The sequence below is a fragment of the Diabrotica virgifera genome, chromosome 6, assembly GCF_917563875.1.
Source record: "Diabrotica virgifera virgifera chromosome 6, PGI_DIABVI_V3a".
Classification (NCBI taxonomy): domain Eukaryota; kingdom Metazoa; phylum Arthropoda; class Insecta; order Coleoptera; family Chrysomelidae; genus Diabrotica; species Diabrotica virgifera.
Window position 1 is genome coordinate 55,700,723 of NC_065448.1, and position 24,102 is coordinate 55,724,824.

General features: G+C 32.3%; 1 protein-coding gene across 1 annotated transcript in view; it reads right to left on the reverse strand.

The window, feature by feature from the left end:
- LOC114343143 (KICSTOR complex protein kaptin) overlaps positions 1 to 24,102 on the reverse strand; it is a 64,455-nt gene that overhangs the window by 11,039 nt on the left and 29,314 nt on the right. The window contains exons 5-7 of the mRNA XM_028293955.2: positions 16,880 to 17,119; positions 13,090 to 13,225; positions 764 to 922 (exon numbers count right to left, since the gene is read on the reverse strand). Of these exons, the coding sequence (XP_028149756.1) occupies positions 764 to 922; positions 13,090 to 13,225; positions 16,880 to 17,119 (535 nt within the window). The remainder of the gene's footprint in view (positions 1 to 763; positions 923 to 13,089; positions 13,226 to 16,879; positions 17,120 to 24,102) is intronic.

A 24,102-nucleotide genomic window follows, 5' to 3' on the forward strand; every position in this document is an offset into this window, starting at 1 on the left:
TTTTCCAAAACCTTTTCGTAATCTTTTAGAAAACCAGTTTTTCTTTGGTTATAAAAGTTTTCTCTTTCTCGGTTCAATTCAATCTCAAGTTCAAGCTCCGGATTAGTTGACCCATCTTCTTCCATTATGTCCTCTTGTACTGTTTCCACAATCACTTGTTTATTTATACGACTCAACAAATTTTTCATGTCTTGTCGCATTGCATTCTTTTTCGGCATGGGAAAAAACCAGGATTGTTAAGTCCTTCGTCATACTTTTTTGGATTTTGTAAGTACACTAATGTACCTGTAATTTCAGAGAGGCGCCGTTCCGCGATTCTCTTGCGTAATGCTTCCGATGGATTGGCACTAAAGCTAGAGTCCTGGCTATTTGGTTTGTCTAAGACAAATTTCATGGTTGTGTTAGCTGTTATCAAAGTCTCTTCTGCAAAGAGCTTCTACAGTCAGTTTCACCAGTTCAAGAGTGGCGATCAACTCATTGATTATTGACCACTCGCCAGCAGAGAATATTATCACAGAATCAATGTATATCAACGCTTTATCGATGCAAACTTTTAGGCTGTAGAAACTTTTCAGCATACTGAGCTACTGCTAGCGCGATAGAATGGAAGTGGCCGACTCACGGCTTTGAATAAAGAGGCTAATCAAGACATCAAGTAATCTACTTCGAATTTGACACGTTTGCGGATCCGCGCTGCTGGATTCAGCAATTGCAATCTCTACCCGTGTGTCAAGTAGCGTGGAGGTTACTGTATAATACCAACCTGTAAAACTTGAACTCCCTTCATTGATTGAATAACTAAATCTTTGACACCATCTCCCGTCATATCTATACATTTAATTCCCAATACGGGACCAGTAACTTTCTTTAGTTCTTCTAACCACCAAATATTTTCCGAATCCCGTTTATACAGTAATATTTCCTAAAACACAGAAGAATAATTTATAGTACACTATTATAAGATTTCTAGTAAAATAGAGCATAGGCCACATAATTAAAGAGAATAAACGATAATAGAAGATCAAGAATCGAATACGTAGATGGAATTGGAATGAATCTATATGTGTTTTTCTGGGAATAATCCACAACAACTGTAATTAAAATTGTATATTTTATTGGTGCTTCCACTTCCAACGACGAATAAATGAATGAATTCGGTGTTATGCCAGAAGAATATAACACCAGAAATGAAGAAAAAGGAAATAAGGAAAGGCAGCTTTAGATTAAATTCGATTCGGAGCCACCATTATTGGCTGACCATGGTTTCTGCTTTTCAGCGTCTTCAAAGCCGCCTGTGGTATATCTCGAAGTGAACTGAATCCAAGCTGTCGAAGTATGCATATAAATAGAATATTAAATGCGTACGGAAGCGCAGGGCCGCCGAACGGGATGAGCGGGCCCCAGTAAAAAGTGAAGGGCGGGCCCCCGGCAAAAAGCGAAGAGCGATTAAAATTGTTTAATTTTTATAGAAATAAAATTATTAATAATAAATAATAAGAAACATTTCAAATAGAAATTTTATTAAATTTTGATTATATTTATAATAGTGAAAATATTTATAATAAAATTGTTTTTCGAGTTTTCTGATCGGCAAAAATGTCTCTAATTTTCGAAAAATCGCATGATTTTGCCAAATCATTCTCAATTCACAAAGTTGATAGGCAGCTAACCGATCCTGTTTCATTGTAGCTATCATTACTTCATAGCATTTTTAAGCGAAAAATAAACCTAAAGGATCTTTCTGCTTTTGCGACTGTCACCGGTAATGTGCAAAATATTCTTAACGCAATAACGATTCAAATTTGAGATGTTTAATTTTATTAAGCAAATCTATTGGAGAAAGTTGAGATTCACCAATGTTATCCGTGTATATAGTTCTCAAATAAAAAATTTCATCTATTAATTCTTCACTGGTGTCTTCTTTATAAAACTCGTGCAATACATAAATCAATTTTTTTTAATATTGTTTTCATCTTCATTTCGGAATATCCATAAAATTTTAAATAGCGAATGAATTTTATTTTCCGCATTAAATCTTCTGGTTAAATTGCTTATTATATGACAATATTAAATATTTCCCAGCGAAATATTGCATCGGGCTCAAAATTATCAGTCTCATCACTATTAGGCCCAAGCAAATCATCAAAAATCTCACAGGCTTTTTTCGCCGTTTTTCTTTATTTGATGGAAATACTGGATTTATTCCATAATTGCTGGTAACTAATTTAGATTCTTCAACATAGATTCTTCTGATTTTTTGTAATTCTTCTAGAAGCCCTGATATATTTTTAATCTCCATATCCATACCATAGTTTTATCTGACTGCACTGTAGTACTTGACTCCTGTGATTTATTGCTGTTAAAATTTTAAACCAAATCGATTAAAGGTCATAATATTAAATATAGCCGAGTATTAATTAAACGCATTATGTAGATAAAGTGAAGAGCAAAAAAAAACGGGAAAAATTACGTCTTTGGTCTGGTCGATGCCGGGCCCCGGTAAAAAGTACCGGCTGTACCGCCTTCTCGGCGGCCCTGCGGACGCGTTAGCGACATCCGACTTATAGAGAATTTTCTCTGTGTCCAAAAAGGATATAATATAATACCATATTGACAAAAGACGTTATGGATGGGCCAGAAGTCTGGCAGTCAAAACAAAAACACAAAAAAGGATAACCTATTGGCAATTGAATTTAGCGAGGAGAATTGATAATAGATGATCCACAAGAGTTACACTGTGATACCCAAAAGGCATTAAGAGATCAAGATGACGCCCAGACTTAAGATGGGACTATGATATAATATAAACAAGCAGATCCAACCTGGCACAAAGAAGCGAATATTAGGCAATCGTGGTAAAAAATGCTGGTAACAATTTTCAATGCCATATATAATACCGAAAACATTCCAACGGATTGGCTTTTTTCAACCTTTATAATGACCCCTAAATCACAAAGAGAGATTTATAGAGACCCCTAGAAGAGCTAAGCGGCAAGACACAATTTGGTTTCAAGAACGGACTCAGGGCCCTGATTCTAATTTAAATTTCGACTCAAAACAAGTCACAATCAATATGGCGACGTTGAAATGCGACTGAGCAAGCCTTGTGGATTTTACTTGAACTAACGAAATGATGTCATTAAATAGCAACTTTCGAAATTAATTGCGACACCAAAAAAGTGGTTGATATTATAATTTCGAGTGGGAATTATTGTGACACGGACATGAATGAGTGGCCGAAAGCGAGGTTAGGTTTAGTTTAGATGTGTTTTGTTTGTTTCTTGCAAGGAAAACTAAAGCAAAAGGTATTAATATGGCTGGGTTTTATGGAAATTTGCTGGTTTGGAGGAATTAGAATAGTATTAAATTAGAAATATAATAATTGAGAATTTCCACAACGTGAATTATCAACACAATGAAAGATGTAATGTAATAATCTGGCAAAATTAGTATAAAACAAGGAAAATTATGTACCAGCTATTTTATTATTGGACATGCTGGAATCAAATCTTAACATATTTATATTAGTAATATAGCTATGCAAAGTTCTCAGAAAGTGTGCTATTTGGTTTATAAACAAATTAGCGGTCCGAAATCTTTTTTTCAATTATTGCTCTGTAACTCAGAAGATTTTAACGTTAAACCAAAAACACTCACATAAAAATTCATTGTAATTTGCACATAGATATTTTTTTCCGATTTCCTTCGGCGGAAATTTTCCTTGAAAAATTCGGGTTTTCCAAACAAAATCTTTAATTTTCAACTAAAATTTTTGAAAAGTAATTATTTATTAATAATTAAATAACTTGGTGACATAAATCTTTTTTGTTATAAGTTATGAGTATATGAGTTATCTTCTGAAGATATGAAAATTTGTATGTACAAAGAGGACCGGAATAAAAAGGTAAGGTTCAAAGATTGAAATCCTGTTGTTTATAAATCTGTCGCAAATACCGGTCAAATTTGATCGGTTATACCTGAAACCACTCCTCGCAATTCATTTTTTTTCTCTTCGAAACGGGCACAGAAGCCGTGCCCTTTTCAACAGCGTTAACTTAATTTAATTTAATCTAATATTTTCTGAGGGGTTTTATTTGTTTATAAGCCAAAGAATTGTTTCTTTATAACATTCCTGAGACCGCTCAAATAGTCCAATTTCAATTCTGTAAAGTACGTTGAATAGGTATAGTGCTTTTTTATATGAAAATCATAGTTATTCTGGTGTATCATAATCTTTCTGGTTATTATTTCGACCGAAATTTTTTAATTAACATTTTAATTATTGTTGTTCTGAAGCTATTTCCTTGTGGCATTTTTATGATTAATTATTTATATGGGAAATAAGCCACAATTAAAATGAAAAAAATAATTTTATTAACGTTTCGACGCCCAAATCGGGTGCCGTTGTCAAAATACAAAATATTACTAAATAAACAAAAATGTTGTTGCTAAGCAAAAAAATTCTTCTAATAATTTATTTAATCTGACTCATTTATATTGGCAATTTAGACATATATTATACATTTTAAAGTAGAAGACTTTAAAATGATATTGCCAATATTTATGAGTTGCGTTCCTGGGACGACTTACTGAAAGATAGTTCATTCGATTACATGAAATCAACCCCAACTCAAGAATATCCGTCACAAAAAAATTATAGCATGTGATCTGTCTTTAAAAAGACAACCAAATGCAACGACAGTAAAATTCTCGCGTTAGAGACTTCATAGTAAATCACAAGGGAAAACCAGGAAAAAACCTGTGATACTATCCCGACATCGTAAGTATTTGGTCTTACATTTAATTTATGATTTAATTTAACGTTAATAAAATTATTTTTTTCATTTTAATTGTGGCTTATTTCCCATATAAATAATTAATCATTTTAATTATTGCTGAACTATTGGTTACATTGTCGCCGGCCTCCTGATATATAATCTACTATAAAAAATCTTTCATGTCCTCAATTTATTTAATTATTGATAAATAATTACTTCCCTAAAATTTTAATTGAAAATTGCAGATTTTTTGGGGAAAACTCGGATTTTCCGAGTAAAATTTTTGTTTAAGGAAATCGGAAAAAAATAACTTTGTGCGAAACTAAATTACGGTGAATTTTTATTGGAGTGTTTTTGGTTTAAAGGAAAAATCTTAGGAGTTACAGAGCACTAATTAAAAAAAAAGAAGATTTAGGAGTGCTAATTTGTTTATAAATAAAATAACACACTTACTGAGGACTTGTCTAATTACTAATATATGTAATCTTAAGATTCGATCTTAGCAATAAAATAGCTGGTAAATAACTTTTCCCAAAAATGGCATTTTTTCGATAATTTTCCCAGACTATCAACAAATTTTGCGATGGTTGCGTAGCCAATAAATCCAATAAACCGGAGCGCCAACCCAAGACCCAAATTTTGAGCAGTGTCAAAATGATAACGTTAATATCCCCAGTTGTAACTAATATCGAAATAAATAAGAATCGTTATAAATTGCGATCATCATGGCGGCGTCGAAATTAAATTGCGACCTCGAAATGAATTAGAACCAGGCCCCAGGACACGCGAAGCAGCATTCTGCTTGAATACGCTTGTACAAAACTGCATGGACCAACGAAAGGATATAATCATCACATTCCCCGATTATGAAAAAAGCGTTTGCCACCTTAAAACACGATGCAATGAGAAAAATGCTACACAATGTTAATATTGATGAGAAAGATATAATTGATCCAGAATCTCTATTGGAATCAAAAAGCACGAATGAGGCTGAACAAATCAACAAAACTCAGAGAAATTTGAAATTTTAAGAGGGGTGCGACAGGGGTGTATTTTGTCTCCTATGCTGTTCTTAACCTCTAGGTGGAGAATGTCTTTGCAGAGACACTTAAAGGCACTGACTGCGGTATAAAGGTCAACGGGTACCCGATAAATAACATTCGTTACGCCGACGACACCGCGATAACCACAGATAACGAACATGATATGCAGTTGATGCTAAATAAAAAATACCACAGGAAAAACCTATGGCTTGAAGATAAATGCTAGAAAAATTAATGCATAGCAATAAGAATGGGAGCGCTTTTAAGAGATAATGCTCCAATCGAGCAAGTGAAAACATTCAAATACTTGGGAATGATGGTGAATAACCAATGAGATCCTCAACAGGAAATAAAATGCCGTACCGAACAAGCAAGAAAAGCTTCAATTAAATTTAAACTGCTACTTTGTAACCGCAATCTTTCCTTCAATCTCCGTTACAGAATCGTTAAGTGCAATGTATGGTCCATATTGTTACACGGCATGGAGACATGGACGTTGAAAATATCTTCCATTAATAAATTGGAGGAATTCGAAATGTCGACCTTGCGAAGAATGTTTCGCATACCATGGACAGATAGGGTGAGAAACGAGGAAGTCTTAAGAAGAGCAAATACTGAGAGAAAATTGCTCAAGTTGATCAAGGCACGAAAAATTGGATACGTGGGCCATATCCTGAGAGGCGAGAAATACGCAATCCCTCAACTAATCATCCAAGAAAAGATTGGGGGCAAGAGCGGAGTAGGTCGCAAACAAATGTATTGGATGCGAAATATAAAGAACTGGACAGCCATAAATAACACTGACGAACTTTTGCATGCCAACGCACTATAAAGAAGAAGGTCAAAAATAGAAAACTACTATGTAAGGAACAACATATTTTCGAGTACTTATAGGCCAGGGTAATAAGACAAAAATATACCCTGTTCTTGACACTCGAGCAGCTACTGAAGCGGTTTTTCGACAAGTAACGCCTATAGGAACAAATTGTAACTATTTCCTGCGTAGGATCTGGCGGCCATTTTTATTTATAAACAATTAACTGTCAAAAAATGGCATTTTCCTTTTTTTTTCAAATCAATGGAAAACAGTGAAACTTATGATTTTTTTAGTACAAATATCTTTGAGATTATACAAAAAGCTTTAAAATGACATATTACAAAGTTTGATATACTCATTTATTGTTAATATAATTGCGAAAAAAGGTCGGAATTGCAAAAAAAAATATTTTCGCAATAGCTGCTGTAAAAATTAGTGTACAGGTTTAAAATTTTTGTCAAATGAGGGTTCTTTGGTGCTTAATATCTGATAAAAATTTCAAAGCGATTCATTCAATTGTTTAAATTTTATTCGAATTGTTTATCTCAGTGAGCATTGTTTTTGCACTAACATAAGTCAGAAAAAAATGACGTTAGAACCATTTCACAGGTGTCAAATGGAAGAGCATGAACTATATTTTCAACTTGGTTTAAAAAAAGCGAAAAAAATGCATTTATTAGTAATAAATAATTGTGCAAAAGTATCGTAAATCTTTCCTTATAAACTTTTTGAATAACTTTTTCCAAAAAAATTAACTTTTTTACCCTGTTTAAGTGCACAACTACCAATTAATGTTATTTATATCATAATTGATAAAAAATTGTAATAAATATATATAATTTCTTATATAACAAAATAAAAAGTTTATAAGGAAAGATTTACGATACTTTTGCATAATTATTTATTACTAATAAATGCATTTTTTATTCGCTTTTTTTAAACGAACTTGAAAATATAGCTCATGCTCTTTTATTTGACACCTGTGAAATGGTTCTAACGTCATTTTTTTCTGACTTATGTTATTGTAAAAAAAATGCTCTCTGGGATAAACAATTTGAATAAAATTTAAACAATGGAATGAATCGCTTTTAAATTTTTATCACATATTAAGCACCAAAGAACCCTTATATGACAAAAATTTCAAAGCTGTACACTAATTTTTACAATAGATATTGCGAAATTAATTATTTTTGCAATTCCGACCTTTTTTCGCAATTATATTAACAATAAATGAGCATATCAAACTTTGTAATACGTCATTTTAAAGCTTTTTCCATAATCTCAAAGATATTTGTATTAAAAAAACCATAAGTTTCACTGTTTTCCATTGATTTGAAAAAAAAGGAAAAATGCCATTTTTTGACACTTAATTGTTTATAATTAAATATGGCCGCCAGATCCTACGCAGGAAATAGTTACAATTTGCTCTTATAGGTATTACCTGTCGAAAAAACGCTTCAGTACCCTGGCTGCTCGAGTGTCATGGAAAAAACCTTATTACCCTGGACTATTATATTAGACGGAGAGGCAGCGCCGAAAAATCTCTCTGAATTTACTAAAGCTAGTTTGTTTTTCACAGTTGATTACCGTGATTGTTTAGAGAAACATACTGCGGTCGGTCAAGCGAAACGTAGAACAGGTGGTACTGACAGCTTGTCAAAGTTGCTTACCTGCGGAGGTAATTAAATCCATTTACTAAGGCTGAAAATCAGTACACACATGCTAAATTGAATATAAATAAAAGTTATTATAGTCGGTCAGCTGTATGACGGGACAGAGCCGGTCGGTCGACCCCAATGAATGTACACGGTTATTCACTATATTTTGAGCCCCCTTTAAACTGCTTTATTTACAGAATTAGAAAAAAATGTAAAATAAAAAAATTTATTCAATTTTTAAATTATGATTTTTTGGCATATATATCGTACTAGTGACGTCATTCATCTGGGCGTGATGACGTAATCCAGAGGTCGGCAACATTTTTAATGTAAAGAGTGAAGTACTAAATTAAAAATTCATGGCGGGCGCCAACTATTTTTTGACCTAACAAATATATAAATATAAACGTATAAAAAATATACGTTTTGAATTTCTTGTCTAAATTAACAATAGTTTAAGGGCGCATTAAAATTTATTGTAGGGCGCAGTGTCGCCCGCGGGCGCCTCGTTGCCGACCTCTGACGTAATCGACTATTTTTTAAATGAGAATAGGGGTCGTGTGCTAGCTCATTTGAAAGGTTATTCAATTCCCTATTTAGTAATATAAACATTAACATAGTTTATAAAGGGTGTCCAAAAAATTTTTTTTTAATTAAATTGTTTAATTAATAATTAAAAAAAATTTTTTGGACACCCTGTATAAATAATGATCTTATTGTTTATATTACTGCATAGCGAATTGAATTTGCACAGAGATTTAATTACCTCCGCAGGTAAGCAACTTTGACAAGCTGTCTGTGCCACCTGTTCTACGTTTCGCTTGACCGACCGCAGTATGCTTCTCTACACACTCACAGTAATCAACTGTGAAATAACTAGCTTTAGTAAATTCAGAGAATTTTTTCAGCGCTGCCTCTTGGATCATATGGTCACCTAAGTGCACATTCAAAGGAGCTTCTTGGAGAATATCAAACTGGTTTTAGGCCTGGTCGATCAACAACAGACCAGATCTTTGTGCTAAGGCAAATACTGGAAAAAAACCATCGACACATACCATCTTTTCGTAGATTTTAAATCGGCCTATGATAGTGTCCTAAGAAATAAATTGTATGAAGCCATGGATGAATTCCACATCCCTGATAAACTGATAAGATTGGTTAAGGCTACAATGCGTAAAGCTGTTTACAAAGTCGAAATACAGGGCGAACAATCACAGGCGTTTGAAACACCTGTTGGGCTGCGACAGGGAGATGCGCTGGTGTGTCTCCTCTTCAACATAGCGCTGGAAAAGGCGGTCAGAGATGCCCGAATAGACAACAGAGGAAATATTGTTAATAAATCATCCCAAATTTTGGCATATGCAGATGAAGTGGACTTAGTGGCCCGCACAACACGCAAGCTAGAAGAAATGTATACCACCTTCTCAAATGCCTAAAAAAATATGGGCCTGCAAGTAAACGAGGAGAAAACTAAGATGATGGCATCAACACCCAACAATACCCAACTAGCAATTTGTCGACGCGACAACGTTATCTACCGCGTGGCAACGTTTTCTTACAACGTTGTTATTGCCTAGAAGACGACCCTATTCTGCACTGATTTGGTGGACGATTTTTGAGTTGTCTTAACGTTGCCTAGGCAACCTCCTGTTTAAGCAACATCGTTTCGTACGCGTTGCATAAGACAACTGAAGCGACTATAAAAAGCACCTGCGCGTGCAATGGTTGCTCAAGAAGTCAGACTAGTTATGTTTTTTTACCTATATTTTTAACATCTGTATGGTGAATGCGAAAACCAAAAAGTAAACTGTTTTGACATCGTATGCGGTATTTAAATTTATATAAATACATAAAAGACTTATTACCTGATGTGAAATTTATAAACGCATCTCAGATTACCGTCAAATATGGATATTTCACCTTTAAAAAACACACGCGCTCCTTTTTTTATGACATTTTTGACAAAAAATATGCAAATTTAAAAAATCAAATTTTAATATAAAAGTCAAAATTTATGTTAAAGATGTTCTGTATAAATTTAATGTATTTATGGTGCTTTTAAAGATATCAGAAAATGCCTGCATTTTTTATATTCTGTGTTTTCATTTTCTTTACATCCCAAAAATCTCAAGTAAAACCAAAATGGCGCATTAAACAATATTACCAATATTACTAAAAAAATACCTTATCACCAACCTTAGACGGATAAGACAATTTAGAAGTCCAATCGCCAACCAAACCCGGCTGCGCCGACTATCAAAACCATTTTAGAACGCACCCTCTTATTGGGTGACAGAGGTCATGTGACCAGTGTCAAAAGTGTATCATTCTCATTAACAGCGATGCCACATTTAGTAGATTTCTACTTTTTTGGTAGATTTTTGATATTTTTTTAAAAAATTCTATAGTTCATTTTTTAACCAGGAGGAGTAAACTTAAAAGGCAGATTCACGCCTAAGAAAATCACTAGAATAATAACCAAATACATCTTATTTTTTGGTTGATCATGTCGGCCCTCAACGGTAATCCATAAATATTATATTATATTAATACGTCGCTAAAGAGTTCTAAAAACGACTGCTTTTTATATAAAAGCAGACTAACAATCTAAAAAACACAGTTAACACAAAAAATCGCCGGTATATCTTAACTAACCTATGAAATTCCACTAGGGTCAAAATTTGATAAATGTCATTAGTGTCAAAATTTTATAAGAGTGGAGTAAACTTGCCCGCAGTTGGACCAATTACAAACAAGCATTACAGCGCGGTAAATTTGAATCACTCCTCTTGGTTAAAAACAAACCATTAGTAGGCAATATTTTTTAGTAGATTTTTGGTATATTTCAACAGAATTTGATCCATTTTTTTCGAAGCATGAGGAAACTATAATAAGTATTTTTGAAAAATTTAAACGCAGAATGAAAGACTGCATTATTTAGAAAAACCAAAACGTTTGTTTTGAACGAGATATTTGGAATTAAAAGTCACACTAAATTTTTTCTTTTTTTCACCCCTGTAACTTATTAAAATAAACATTATAGAAGTTTTCAGGGACTTTCGGTCCTCGGTAATAACGTAATCTTTCTTTGTGCGTTTAAATTTTTCAAAAATACTTATTAGTTTTCTAAGGATTCGCAAAAAATGAAAACATTTAAAATACATTGAACATTTTAACAGACGACATTTTGCGCCTAGCCCTTAAGTTAGCTGTTGTTTTTATTATAAAAAATCCCAAATATATCCCAAAAATCCTTAAGTATATTTTAGTTTTTGATTTAGTAGATTTTAGCTAAAAAATGGTAATTACCAGTTGGTGGTTTGGAATAATTAGGTTTCCAATTTTGTGGAATTCCTCTTGGGACATTTAGGACGGATGTGCGTATTACTGTATATTTACATGGCCTAAAAAGAATCTACTGATTTTGTGAAAACAAAACTACTGAAAGAGTAAAAACTGACCTGGCAACCCTGTCTACGAAAGCTGATACAAAGATTATCAAATCTCAAATCTACTGATAAAACAATGGAATGGAAACCAGCTATTAAAAAAACAAATAAACAGGTTGTTAAATAAATCGAAAATTTCCATCAAAATAAAATATATAATAATAAGAAAAAAATAAGGTTATAAAGTAAATTCTTTTTCTCCTAGTTGCCGCAAACGTGTCACACCTCTAGAACAACACAAGGGTCGTGACGTGACAGATAACTACTCAACTACAACTACAGAGTCGGCCAGGGCGTAAATTAGTTTAGCATTATAACATTTTTAACTCGTTGTGATTGTTGAAAAAACTGAACCACACTGAACTGTGATATTATGTAGTTGTCACAATCATTGTGACACAATGGTAATAAATTAGTTGCCCGTATAACTAAAGGTTGTAACATCGTAATGTCAGTCGGGGTAGGGGACGTTGGCCGAAACAACTGAAAATGCTCTCAGGCAACGTTGTATACAGTGCATTTGTTTGTACTGACAACCAATGAGTCGAAAAATTGCTACTTGGGTAGAGCCAAAAACATCGGCTACCAATTCAGGTTGATAACTCTACCTTTAAAGTGGCGGGCAAATGCACATTACCCTTAGACTCCCTGATCACCAAGGAGAACGTCATGACGGAAGAAATCAAGTGAAGAATAATCCTAGCAAACAAATGCTATTTTGGACTGAGTAGACACATGAGAAGCAGAAAATTGAGCCAAAAAACAAAAATAACCATATACAATCAGTGTTGACATATAGATCGGAGACATGGACCATCTCCAAGGCAGATGAAAACCTTTTGCTTATATTTGAACAAAAGATCCTGAGAGGAATATTCGGTGGCATCTGTAAAAATGGTGTTTGGAGGAGGAGGTGCAACTACGAGGTATACCACAGATACAAACATATAATTGGTGGTAAGGACGTAGTATCTCTTATAAGAATAGGAAGACTAAGATGAACAGGACATCTGGCAAGATCACAGCAGAACAACCCTCCTAGAAGAATCCTTATGTCACAACCTGTGGGAAGTAGAAATAGGGGTAGGCCAAAACTTAGATGGAAGGATGGTGTAGATGAGGATGGGAGAAAAATAGGCGCAGCAAACTGGCAACGGTTGGCAATGGATATGACTGACTGGAGTAATAGACTTGGGAAGGTCGAGACTCTTTCATACGGCTGTATCATCATTGCTGATGATGATGACTATGTAAGGAAGGATGCACCATAATCGGTAGAATACTTTGAGAATGATAATGATGATAATATACAAACATAATATGAATAAATAAGCAAATAATTACCTCTGAATTAGTTCCCACTAGAATTTCTTTTTTACCGTCAAAATCGATATCGTCTACTTCACAACATGATAGCATAGTAATGCTACTCAACCTCGGTAATGTTGAATAATTACTAAGTCCATATTCTAACACATCGCTAAAATAAAAGCATGTTTTAGAATTAATAAAGAATATTTTAGATTTACTTAATTCCTTTCAATTCTTTTATAAAATTGATGAAAACCACACTTAATAAAGACCAGTGGTAGACAGAGGGAAAGGTATTTGTCAAGAATGCATGAAATGATGTAATAGCTTTTTTTTTGAGTTTTCTAATACTTCGTAGAAGGTTCTTACGGAAAGAAAATTTAACAAAACTGAAAAATTTCAGAAAACCTGATGATTAAGTAAAATTGTTTCATATCCCAAAAGAGATAATTCTCGTCAGTCTTTTTAATATTATACAAAATACGTTGTATTATAGAAAATAAAAATTAAGAGATTTTACTGCTTTGAAAAGAAAATTATTGCTTTTTAATTAGAAATGCAATATGAACCAAGAATTGCTGATAAGGGAAAAAATAAATATGACCATTTTATTCAATAAAATTACAATAAAAATACTTCAAATGAGATATCCTCAAAATCACATTTTTCAAAACCGGGAGACATTTTTTATAAAAATCTACTACACCGATCTCAGTAAACCAAAAATGTTTTGATACTTTATGTACAGTTGAGTCCGCGAGTCTTTACCCGGGCGTCATTAATACCTGGCGAGATAAAACACATACTTTTTATCTAGCATCATTCTCTTCCACGCATGAAACTCATGACAAACCAGTTGCCGTTTGTTATTAAGTAAAAACACATGTTATTTTTATGAACCATCTAGACTCAGTGCATTGAAAAGAGATAGGTACAAAAAAAGACGATTCGGTATATTTCATATTTTAAGCACAATTTGTTTGACGTTTCTGCTTTGTTTACTTTTTTGGCTATCAGTCAGTTGAATTTTTTGCGGTTTTTGTCGAATTTTTGAGTTTTGAAGTTTCTTTATATTACACAAACAGTTGTTTTCACAACTAATTTTATAGTGGGCTTTGAAATTTTAAGGTAAATAATTATATTTTGGCAATTAATATTTAAAACATACAAAGCTAACGTCATTCACACAGTAAAAAAATGATTGTGTTTAGATTTCCGTCAAAGTAAATAAAATAACAAAAATAAAATATGGTACTGAACTTTTTTATAGTGGTTATTTATTTATTAATCAATAATAATAAAAGAATTTATTAAGCTACTTCAAATGTAGCTGCAATTCTGCACAAAAATTTTGAAGCAAAACTTACATTTGACATTCTATATATTTGATAACGTCAAATTTTATAATAAAACCCGTTATCGGAACAGTAGCCACTTTCTGTCAGTTGTTGCGTGAAATAGATTTCCGACTTATTTCGTATGCTTTAAATGACGACGCACGAGTAAAGACTCGCGGACTCAACTGTATACTTCTATTAAATAAACCTCTAAAACGCTTAAAAAACCTCACCTTTTTAGTACAGGGGACAATGCACCCTTAAAACAGAGGTTTTTTCGAAAATCCTGTATAAAAGCTATTATAAAAATATTTACTTTTTAAAGATTTATTTATTAGCTTCAAGTCTCACGAATAGAATCCCCTTGGAATTAAAAAAAAATGTTACAGGAAGGCAGAAAAGTATGTCCCAAATTAAAATGCATCTTTCTCAAAGGGAAGACGTCCTCTGCAGTGGTAAAAACAACTAAAAGTAGCAATTTTTTTGTATACCTCGAAACCTTCTTAATAATGTACAAAAAATTATAATTATAAATATAATAGTTTTTTTTTAATATTTAAAGATTTACGTTTAACATACGTTTAGTCTTCGATTAGAGATAGACGAGTGAAGAAAGCGCTAAAATCGGCAACATTGCTTATGACAATGAGTTGCATTGCCACTGTAGAATCGACGAATGACTGAATAAATCCCCGCGACTCGGGTGTAGGAAGCAGGGAAGCAGTGTTGCCATGCAGTGGGTGTACTCTTATATCTAATTTAAAAGTAAACACACGGTACATGGTCATTCAGAAACACTAAGGAAGTCAATTTGTGTCCAAGGATAATACGGATTCATTTATATACGACTCCACCAGGCTAAGCTACATTTAGAGAGATGTATTTAATTTAAGTAATTTTGGTCATTGTTAGATGAATGTGAAGGACCAAAAATACTAAAATCAGAAATACTACATGCTATAAAATTGCCAAAAAAAAACAAGAAAGCCGTTGGTCCTGACAACATACCGACAGAGAGATGTTAAAGCTCATAAATGAGGAAAACATTGGAGCTTTTCAATGATGTTTATTCGACTGGTGATATCCCTGAAGATTGGTTAAAGTCCGAATTCATAACTCTACCAAAAAAACAACGTCTGAAAACCTGTGGGGATTATAGAATAATAAGCCTTATGAGCCACACTTTGAAAATATTTCTACGTATCATTTACAGTAAAATCAGAAATAAATGTAAAGAAGACCAGGATCCAGGATGAAACACAATTTGGTTTCAGAAATGGACTAGGAACCCGGGACGCACTCTCTGCACTAAATGTATTATTGCAGAAATGTCGAGATCAAAAGAAAGACGTCTGTGCTGTATTTATTGACTATAAAAAGGCCTTTGATCGTGTACATCATCACAAATTAATTGAAATATTAAAGGATAAAGGAGTTGATAATTAAGACGTACGAATCATAGAAAAATTATACTGGCGTGAAACAGCGACAGCTTGCATAAATGGAAAATCAACAGAAATATGTAAAATTCAAAGAGGTGTCAGACAGGGTTGTATACTGTCCCCACTGTTATTTAATATTTAAAGAAGTGCTACATAATTTGGAATGGGAAGTGAAAGTTAATGGAATCCTGGTAAATACAATCAGATATGCAGATAATACATCAAATTTAAGTGATGACATGAATGGATTGTAATGCCTTTTAAATTCCATTGACACAGTGGGAAGAGAGTTTGGCCTAAACATAGACTGTTCAAAAACAAAATACATCGTGTTTAGCCGTTTAGCACATCAAGATTCACGGTTATATGTTGATGGTCATGCAATTCAAAGAGTACACAGTTTTAAATATCTTGGTTGCCATATTACTGAACAACTAGATCCAGATAAAGAGATAAAATGTATAATCGAGATAGCCCGCACAACACTTTTAAAAATGAGGTCATTCTTTTGTAATTATAACTTGCAACTTCAACTTCGAAAGCGTATGATTAAATGTTATATTTGGTCAGTCCTCTCATACGGTGTCGAAGCATGGGCATTAAAAATATCCACCATTATTCGTTTGGAGGCCTTTGAAATGTTACTGCACAGACGTACACTAAAAATACCATGGACGGCTATGCTGACAAATGTGGCAGTCCTTAAGAGAGCAAATGCTATTCGCGAGCTGCTTGATAATATCAAATGTAGAAAGATGGCTTATTTTGGACACGTAAGTAAGGGGATACCGATATAATATTCTTCAACTTATTATGATGGGTAAAATCGAAGGACGAAGAGGAATTGGTAGAAAACAGGCCTCTTCGTTGAAGAATATCAGGGAATGGACAGGCATCAAGAAAGCAGAGCAACCATTTAGAATAGCTCGAGACAGAGATAGTTTCGCCATGTTAATCGCCAACGTCAAGGGGACTTGATAGGGCACGTTAAGAAGAAGAAGTTCATTGTTTCCTACTACTTACTATATTGTTGGTACTACTTACTGGAATATCATACAGGGCAATATAGTATTTACCACCACTAAATTAAGTCTTTTGTCTCTAGAACCAGTCTTCTTAAGTAGTTTAAGGCCTTCAGGCGGTGGATCTTTCTCCGGACTAATATGAACTTTAGCAATATAATTTCCAAATCTAGTTGAAAAATTATAAACAACTTTGTTAGTTTTCACGTCTATCTTCAGTAATTTGACGTAGCCACACTCACATGCGAATGTAGTAATTCGTCTGAAAAATAAAAGAATATATTCTATAAAAATATAAGTTATCGTAATATATAGCACTAAAGAATAATAGGAATAAAGAAGGTAAAACAAAAAACGTATAATTCATCATAACTATTTTATACACCACCTAAGAAGAAAGCCTTAAAAGGCCAAAAAATAACTAACGCTTTTTGAAATTTTTTTTTCGACTCTCTCTTCATCAAAACATTATTTAGAAAACGTAATTTTTTAGGCCTCGGCGCCTACTTTTCATGTGCATTTTTTCAACTTGTCAAATATCAAAGCGCCTTTTTGGCAAAAATGAAAGTAAGCCCACGTTTTACAAAAAATTACCATATTCAAACGGCTATAAAACACCTTCTAAGTGACGCAGAAATATTTAGGCAGTGACGTATCGAAAGATCTCGAACAGGTCTACAACTTTGCCATTTAAAGTTTTTTTCGTGCTTCATAACTTTTCGAACTACGGACGTTTGAAAAGTGCCCTTTTTACAAAAAAAAAAAAATGCATTTTTTGCATTTTCAAAGAGGTGGAATTTTTTTCTGCCAACTCCGAATTGCACAAAAATTTTTTTGGGCGTGCATTTTTACACAATTAGTCCTATTCTTAACTTTTAACAAATCAAATAGAAATGACCAAGTCGAATCGTAATTACCCGAAATCGGAATGTTGGGTATCTATCGCATCGTTTTCGTGTCTGGATTGGCATTCTGTAACTCACATCGTAATCAGTGTAAATCGAAAACGCCCACTTCTATTTGACGCGCTTAGGGGGAGGTTTCAACACAGCACTGCAATGTGAAATAAGTCTTCTGTGCGAAGAATTCATCAAGAAAAGAAGAAGTTTTGGTTTGTTTTGAATGGTTTGACAAACACTTCATACGATTACTACGGTGTTTATAATTTTTTTAATTCTTTCAAAGCGTAGAAGTGAGTTTAAAGTACAAGCTAATTATTTACAAAAAATATCAATTATAAGTTTAATGGTTATATTTTAATTAAAGATTATAAATATATTTTTTTGTAATTTACACGCGCGAAAGTAGAATAATACAGTACTGTAGCTAAAATTTTCACTCGGAGCGACGACCGGCGGCCGCGCGACGTACACTTTTAATAAATAATGTATGCTGCGTGTCAGTCGCTTCGAGTGAACATTTTAGCTCCGACTCTGTATCAGGCCTACTTTTGCGCTAAAAATTACAAAAAAAGTATTTTTAATCTTTGATTAAAATATAACCATTGCACTAATATTTGACATTCTTTGTCAGTAATTAGATTGTACCATAGACTCACTTTTAAGCTTTGAAACAATTAAAACAAATTATAAACAACGGAGAAATCGTATATTTACTTTGCTGTTTCATAACTTTTTTGCAAATGGTTGGAAAATTTTTTTAAAGCATTCATTTTCAAGACCTATGAAATACGCATTTTAAGTATTTTTAAAATTAGAATATAATAAACAATTTCTGAGAAATGTTAATTTGTTTATAACAATTTTTTTAAACATTTAAAGATTATGCAAAAAAAATGAAAAATTTATATTTTGTCGACAAAATATTCAATAGGCATCACACCTTTATAATCTTTCTAAGTTTGATCAATGTCTCATGATTATTTTGGTTGTTATTGCGACTGTAAATTGTTAATTAACAATTGAATTGTTGCTAAAGTATTCGTTTCATTTTCACCGGCTTCTGAGTTTATAATCTATACCAAGAAAGCTTTTATTTCACCAAGCTATATAATTATCGATAAATAATTACTGTCTCAAAAAAATTATTTGAAAATTCGAGATTTTGTTGGGAAAACCCACATTTTCCGAAGAAAATTTTCGTCGGAGCAAATCGGGAAAAACATGCCTCTATGTAGAATTAAATTGGGGTGAATTTTTATTTGAGTGTTTTTGGTGTAAAGTTAAAGTCTTCTGAGTTATAGAGCAATAATTGAAAAAATACGATTTGTCGGCGCCATTTTGTTTATAAAAAAAATAGCACACTATCTGCGGACTTTGCATACCTATATTAATAATATATAGAATCTTATAATTCGATTCCAGCAATAAAATTGCTGGTAAATAACCTTTCTTTGTACTTTACTAATTAGACCAGCGTATTATAACTATTTTTTTTCAAAATTTAAAGATTATGCAAAAAAAAGAAAAATTTATATTTTGTCGATAAAATATTAAATAAGCATCTCATCTTTATAATCTTTATAAGTTTGATCAATGTATCATGATTATTTTGGTTATTATTGCGATCATAAATTGTTAATTAACAATTGAATTGTTGCTAAAATATTCGTTTAATTTTCACCGGCTTCTGGAATTACAATCTATACCAAGAAAGCTTTGATGTCACTAAGTTATTTAATTATTGATTAATAATTACTTACCTAAAACTTTATTTGAAAATTAGAGTTTTTGTTAGGAAAACCCGCATTTTCCGAGGAAAATTTTCGTCGGAGCAAATCGTGAAAAATATATCTCTATGCAGAATTTAATTGCGGTGAATTTTTATTTGGGTGGTTTTGTTGTAAAGTTAAAATCTTCGGAGTTATAGAGCAATAATTGAAAAAAATACGATTTTTCGGCGCCATTTTGTTTATAAAAAAAGTAGCACACTATCTGCGGACTTTGCATACCTATATTATTAATATATAGGATCTTATAATTCGATTCCAGCAATAAAATTGCTGGTAAATAACTTTTCCATGAATTTTGCTAATTAGCCCAGAGTACTAAGAAAGATTTTAGTTTTTCGTTTGAAACACACTAGATACGTTCAAATCTACCCATTCTACCAGTAAATTAATTATTAGTGCAACAATTCTTAAAATGTTTAATTATTTCTGTTAATCTTGATGCTGTATAAATATTAGTAAATAAAATTAAATATACAATTATCAAAATAAATAACACAGACTAAAATCGCTAATTAATTTAACAAATAAACGTCAAAACAACAATAATAATGGCAATGCGCAAGGGCCCTAGTGCAGCCGATATGTGAAACAATTGTGCAAGGGAACTTGCATAAATTTTTAAATTCGAAAAAAATGTTATAAATCACCACACAACATAATTTAAAACATGTATCAAAGAAAAAAAAGTTTTGTTTGTCTTTCGTTTGGCCCCTAAAGACGATTAAAAATTCAAATTTAAACAGGTGGTCCAAAACGCATCGTGACGTCACTTGGCTTTACATTTACATTTTTCCAATAAAGTAAACAGAATTTTAAATTAGACGTTATAAACGTCAGTAGAAAATACATTTATGTGACGTTACAAGTGTTTTTGATCGTTTGAACTATTCATAGAAAATTTCGTACTTTTACAAAATGGTTTTATTTTCAATAGTAAACCTTCGTTCCTTTCCTTCAAAAACAGTATAAAACTACAATTTTAACAAACTGGTATATTATTATTACAATGACATACGATAAATGTCATTAGAATATAAATATTTTTGACTTATTCCACGACGATGAACTTGCCAAATACCCAAGTAGGTGGAGGCCAATAAACTAAAGAAGGAGAAGAAGAATATACCTAAATATAAGGTTGTGTCTAGGTATACGTTACCGTGTACGCAAATAAAAAAGTTAGAGTGTCAGTGAATTCTTATTTTTTATTTGTTTAGTGTTTGTTTTTAAATTAACTACGGAGTGTGGACAATTATTTAGTTCTTTTAATGAGTTTAAGAACATTTTAAAACAGTACGAAAAAGATAAGAGACTATAAATTAATATATATTTTTTTTAGTTATAAATGAAATAGTATGTATTACCGTAAAAGATTAAAATAAAAAGAAGACCTAAAGCTTTCACAATAATAAATAACTTGTTCTGAAGCTATTATCCTTGTGGCATTTTTGTAATCAACTATTCTAAATGGGAACTAAGCCACAATTTAACCAAAAAATAATTTTATTAACGTTTCGACGTCGTTGTCAAAATACAAAATATTATTAAATTAAACAAAAATGGCGTTGCTTGGTAAAAAATTTTTCTAATAATTTATTTAATATGACTAATTTTTGTATTTTGACAATGACATCCGATTTGGACGTCGAAACGTTAATAAAATCATTTTTTTAGTTAAATTGTGGCTTATTTCCCATTTAGAATAGTTGATTATAATAATTAACTTACGTATAAAAATTATAATATTTTGTACGTGTTATGTCAACTAAATACATATATTTATTTTGCTAACCTAAATATATACTTTAATATATACATTGATTTATTACAATTAAGTTTGAAACATCTGAATCGTTCTGCTTCCCTTCCTTTAACAAATATTTTTCTATCAAACACACGCTAAACATATCAAAATAGCATGTACCAAAATATACAGTCACTGCGCACGCTAAATAATAACGTCACTGGCTTGATGAAGTTTAATTCGCGTGTACATACCTAACTTTTTTATTTGCGTACACGTTAGCGTGTACTTAGACACAGCGAAATATAACCATAATAATAACTAATGTAAAACTATGTGACGTCACGGGTCGTTTGAACTATTTTATACCGCTGAAGACTTTAAATACGTATTTCTAAGTTATTACGAGTTTTTGAAGCGTGAAATTTTGGAAATCTCATTTTTAAACAAAACTGAACATTATTATGCAATAAAAAAAAATTGTGCAAGTTCCCTATTGTGCATTTAATGATAGAAGTATATAATTTGGACCACATATAGTGCACATGGCACATATAAAGGTTCAAATTTAGATATGAGGCCATCTCAGATTTTGCCTTTTACAAAAATGGAGGGCATTCAAAATGGCGACTATACATATGTGACTAATATCACGATAACTTTTGAACGAGACGTCACATTTCAACCAAATTTGGTACATAGGTTCTTTTTTTATGTAAAAGACCGAGGTCTTAAAACGGAAGAATCGGTTTACCAGAAGTTGTGTTTTTCCTGGTTTTTATGTAAAAATATGTTGTTTTTTTTTTTCAATTCTATCACCCTGTATGTACTAATTTTTCAAAAAAATAATACCGCCATTGAAAAGAGCGTCATAATATTTTTTAGTAAATATTTTGAAGTTTTTATTTATGTTAATTACCATTTAATAAATGCATAACGTATCTTCACATGTACCTATGTGCGGCAGATTCGTGCAAATATTATAAGAATTATTGTGCATTGTGGTAAAAGCATATAATTTGGACCACATATACTACACATACAAAGGTTCAAATCTAGATATGAGGCCATCTCAGTTTTTGTTGCTTTTACAAAAATAATGGGCATTCAAAATGGCGACTATACATATGTGACTTATAGCACGATAACTTTTGAATGAGACGTCAGATTTCAACCAAATTTGGTATATAGGTTCTTTTTTTGATGAATAAGATCGAGGTCTTGAACCGGAAGAATCGGTTTAGCAGAAGTTGTGTTGTTACTGTCTTTTTATGTAAAAATATGTTGTTTCTTTTTCAACTCTTTCACCACCCTGTATATACAAATTTTCCAAAAAGGTAATACCGCCGTTAAAAAGAGTGTAAAAATATTTTTTAGAAAATATTTTGAACTTTTTAGTTATGATAATTACCATTTAACAAATGCATAACGTATGTTCACATGTACCTATGGGCGGAAGATTCATTTTGAATGCCCGCCATTTTTGTAAAAGACAAAGTCTGAGATGGCCTCATATCTAAATTGGAATCTTTGTATGTGTAGTATGTGTGTTCCAAATTATATGCTTCGACCATTAAATGCACAATAATTCTTATATTATTATTTGCACGAATCTGCCGCAGGTACCTACATGTGAAGATACGTTATGCATTTATTAAATGGCAATTAACATAACTAAAGAGTTCAAAATATTTCCTAAAAAATATTTTTACGCTCTTTTCATCGCCTGTATTACCTTTTTGAAAAATTAATATATACAGGGTGAAAGAATTGAAAAAATAAACAACATACTTTTTCAAAAAAATCAGGAAAACCACAACTTCTGGTAAACCGATTATTCCGTTTCAAGGGCTCGACCTTATCCATCAAAAAAGAACCTATATACCAAATTTGGTTGAAACCGGACTTTTCGTTCAAAAGTTATCGTGCTATTAGTCACGTATGTATAGTCGCCAATTTGAATGCCCGCCATTTTTGTAAAAGGCAAAATCTGAGATGACCTCATATCTAAATTTGAACCTTTGTATGTGTAGTATATGTGGTCCAAATTATATGCTTCTACCATTAAATGCACAATAATTCTTATAATATTTGCACGAATCTGCTGCACATAGATACATGTGAAGATAAGTTATGCATTTATTACATGGTAATTAAAATAACTAAAAAGTTCAAAATATTTCCTAAAAAATTAATATATACAGGGTGAAAAAATTGAAAAAAAAAACAACATATTTTTACATAAAAAAATCAGGAAAAACACAACTTCTGGTAAACCGATTCCTCCGGTTCAGGAATTCGATCTTATACATAAAAAAAAGAACCCATATACCAAATTTGGTGGAAGTCGGACTTTTCGTTTAAAAGTTGTCGTGCTATTAGTCACATAATATGTATCGTTGCCATTTTGAATGCCCGCCATTTTTGTAAAAGGTAAAATCTGAGATGATCTCATTCTAATTTTGAACCTTTATATGTGCAGTATATGTGGTCCAAATTATATGCTTCTATCATTAAATGCAAAATTCTTATATTTGCACGAATCTGCCGCACTACCAAGACCAATTACGATGTCGAAATATGATCTTGACAGGGCTTGTGTAATCGAAATCAATTTCTACCCAACGTTCCGATAGTAGGGATAGAAGAGGTCGAGATTACTTACAGAATACCAATTCCCACAAATTCCGATCTGGCTTGCTGACTTCTATTCGATTTGACTAATTTCTATTCGATTTGTAATTACAGGATAAGCCTTGAATGTATTATTGTACAAGCTCCCAAAAGATTTTTTTGCATACTTCCGGCT